Source organism: Rattus rattus, chromosome 2 (assembly GCF_011064425.1).
Source record: "Rattus rattus isolate New Zealand chromosome 2, Rrattus_CSIRO_v1, whole genome shotgun sequence".
NCBI classification, from domain to species: Eukaryota; Metazoa; Chordata; class Mammalia; order Rodentia; family Muridae; genus Rattus; species Rattus rattus.
The window spans coordinates 219,063,932-219,067,684 of NC_046155.1; the positions used below are offsets into that span (position 1 = coordinate 219,063,932).

Sequence of the window (3,753 nt, forward strand, 5' to 3'; positions counted from 1 at the left end):
TAACTACTTTGTTTTAAGCCAATTTTCTGTTGCTGTAATCAAAGAGCTGAGACCGAGTAATTCAGAGTCGAGGGTTTTATTTTGCAGCTTACAGTTCTTAAGGCTTAAGAAGATGGTACCACCAAATCCCTGACACTATTAGTGATGCTACGTTGTACTCGCAGACAGGAGGCTAGCATGACTGTCCTCTGAGAGGCTCTACCCACCAGCTGAGTGAGTCAGATGTGGATTCACAGCCAGACATTGGGTAGAGTTTGGGGAATCCCATGGAAGAAGTAGGAAGGATTGAAGATGATGACAACCCCACAGGAAGACCAACAATGTCAACTAATCTGGACCCCTTGGAGCTCCCAGAGACTAAGCTACACCAAAGAGCATACATGGGCTGGTCTGAGTCCTCTCCTACCCATGCACCCTTGACATATATGCAGCAGAGGACTGCCTTCAGTGGGAGAGGATGCGCCTAATCCTGCAGAGACTTGATGCACCAAAGTGGAAGGATACTGGGGGCGGGGGGGGGGGGAATGTCACATTCTTAGAGGTGAGGGGGGAGGGTTATAGGGGGGAAGAAGCCTGTGAGGGGGTTACTGGGAGTGGGTAGCAATTGGGATGTAAATATGTAAATAAATTGAAAGAAAAAAACCATGAATAAAGAGATAAAAAAAATACAACATATAACTCATAATAAATAACCAAACAGGAAAAAAAAAAGAGAGGCAGTATCATGCCATGGCGTGCACCTGACTCCCACATAAATAAATAAATGAATGTAATTTAATAAAAAGAATGGGCTATATCGGATCAGCAGTGACGTGGGCCTACTTGCTGTATTGTGGCATGGTACTGCAGACCAAAAGACCAAAAGACAAGAAAGCAGGGCTAGCTCAGGTCTCCTTCCCCCCAACAGATGCCACCAACATCATGGCGGATGTCCTAGTCATAACTTCCAATCTTTATTGTTGCCGTTACTGTTTTTCAAGGCAGGGTTTCTCTGGGTAACAGCCTAGGCTGTCCTGGACCTAACTTTGTAGACCTGGCTGGCTTCAGACTCCCAGGAACCTGCCCACCTCTGCCTCCTGAGTGCTGGGATTAAAGGCATGGGCCACCACATCCTGCTACAACTTCTAATTTTAATTAGTTTCTAAAGGCCCTACCTCCACACCCATGTGGCTTTGGAGATTAAGCTCCTAGCACTGTGCCTGTAGGAAATGGCTTCAAGCTATGCATGTGGGCCTCCTGTTTCTAGCTCTTCCTTCACAGATCTCTGTGGGTTTCGCCTTATTGTTAAGATCTCTCACCCTCCCTCTGTTCCTTAGCCCCTCTCCCCTTCAGGCTCTCAAAGGATTTACCACATACACATTTTATTTAGAAAGCCCAAACTCAACCAACAACAGAATTATGTCGTATTTTAACTAGGTATTCTTGAATCATTGGAAAATATAAGAGAAAAAAAAGTCAGAATTAAAAAATGAACCACTAGAAAACTTGGAAGAAATGCCTTTTTAATTGGTATAAACATTATGTTATTACATTTAGAAAGCAATAATTCCAGTGTTTCTAGAAAGATTTGGCATCTCTAAAAATAGTTATATGAACTTCATAAAGAAGAGATGTGATTTCTGCTTTCAGATCTTATGAGTTGTTATGATTAGTAAGGCCAAGTTTGAACACAAAGTACTATAATAAAACATTCTTTGACTATTAAAATAAGTCTCCCAAAGCCTATATTAAAGCTTTACAGGTTTCAGGGAAGGTATAGCCTGTGAAACTGTGCCAAAGGTACACACAGTTATGAGTGATATGTTGCTGTGAAATTCTCTTGGATGAAAATAATAAACATTGGATATTAGAATTCCTAATTTATTGGATGTCAGTGCCTCCTGCCTGTTTGTCTTCCTGAGTTTTTGGATTGAGACTTAACTATGATGATCCTACTCTGTTCTTTCTCCTGTAAACAGAGAGAAGGGATTAGTATAGTGAATATTTGGCTTTGAGTTAATTGAATGTCTAATTTCCAGTGGTGTTGAACTTGGCCGGATCCCCGTGCGGTTATAATATGCAAAGCCTCTGAAAACACATGAGTTCTCAAATAATGATGTGCTTTTTCCCCTGGTTTTTTTTTTTTCCCCAAATGGTATTTTTGTTCTTTCCCTTACTGTCTACTTCAAACAAATTTTATACAGTTTTATAATTCCTTTAACATATGGCTACTGCCTACCAGCTCCTTGTGTGCATTGGCAAACAGCCACCATGCACCACTGAAGAATGACTTCCTGGATGAGTTTTCAAGAACCTTCCTTTATCCATATTTCTACCTGTGTTCAACTTCTTAACGTAGAGTTAGATTAGACAGTCCATTCTTTATACTCCTTCTGTCTCCCTCCTTCCCACCTCTTCCTGTTTTGTTAGTATAGTCTTTTAGCCTAGGCAGAGTAATGTATGCTGTCAGTGTTAGTAGAGGATTTGTTTTGTCAACAATGCGAGTATAAAACTTGTTTGGGTAATCCCAATTGCTTCTAGCTTTTGACATCTATAAAGTCCTCGCCTGCTATTTTTGAATTATGAGTATGATCCCCCCTTTTTAATTTTGTATTTCTGCCTGTTCAAAACTCCTTAGAGCAGAAAATGTGTTGGCTTTGTAAGCCTTATTACTCCTATTGAGAGCTCGTGTGGATTCCTGTTTCGGAAAAATATATTTTACTTAACATTAATTGAGACGTGGGCCAGGCATACATATTGATACAAAGGAGGGAATTTGGAAGGAATAGATGCTTTGAGATAAAACACAAGGTTAGAGACAACAAGAAGTGTTTTCCTGAGATATCAGTAGCCAAAGAAGCAGGGACCAGGGCCAGCTTCCTCTATGCTGAGTATACACAACCCCTCAAATCTTAGATTCTTTCTCTATTTCCAACCACTTTCTCACAGGTAGCCAGGAGGAGGCTGCTTCATCCCGGGAGGTGGGATGCTGGGAAGTTGGGAGGAAGCTAACTGTGAGAATCAGAAGCATTAGCAGATCAGAACCACCTGTTTGTGATTTTCCCCTTTGCTGTTAAAGGCGTCCTGAGGTCCTCCTTGTGTACAGCATGTGCTGTTTCTGATTCATACAGTTTTAATCTACTGTAATCCAGAGTGTAAGAGAGAGAGAATTTTTTTTAACTTCCCGCAGAAATTTTTTACAAGCATGTAAATATCTTGCAATAGAGAAAAATCTGTAAGGAGTGAAATATGCTTATATGATAACGTTATATACATGTATGAAAATACGTGTGTATGTGTTTTCTAGGACTAGAAGTTTCTTTCACAGACTTTCTGCTGTTGAGAAAGATGGAGCTAGGTGAACAGACAGAAGAATCGATGAGGCTTACTCTACTCCGTTCAGACAGGCATCGGGCTCTCTGGGGAGCCCGGTGTTAGGGCCTAGCCGGATGTCTGGGACTTCTGGTGGGGGATGTTCCTTAGACTCACACCCAGGCACAACAGCAGGATCTCTCTCACTCTCTGGGGACGGCGAAATATCACATTTTGCCTCTATTACGGCTAGGGAGCCCTGGGCTGGGGACAGTGGGGCCTGACCAGAAGCTTTTGCCTCTGGCTTCTGCGGCTTCGGGTCTGGGGGATTCCCAGCAGAGAGACCCTGGCTTTGGAGCTCTGCCTCTGCAGGGGTACAGCAGGCTGTAGGGGCAGGTGCAGCCTCACAGCCCCCCTCAGAACCAGCCTGAGAACCCACAGGGGGCTGAGGACTCCCTGAAG

The 3,753-nt window shown here is 42.8% G+C and overlaps 1 protein-coding gene across 1 annotated transcript in view; it reads right to left on the minus strand.

Moving 5' to 3' along the window:
* Positions 1-1,485: 1,485 nt before the first annotated feature.
* Txlnb (taxilin beta) overlaps positions 1,486-3,753 on the minus strand; it is a 46,584-nt gene continuing 44,316 nt past the window's right edge. The window contains exon 10 of the mRNA XM_032894958.1: positions 1,486-3,753. This exon is cut by the window's right edge and continues 394 nt beyond it. Within this exon, the coding sequence (XP_032750849.1) occupies positions 3,365-3,753 (389 nt within the window). The 3' untranslated portion in view covers positions 1,486-3,364.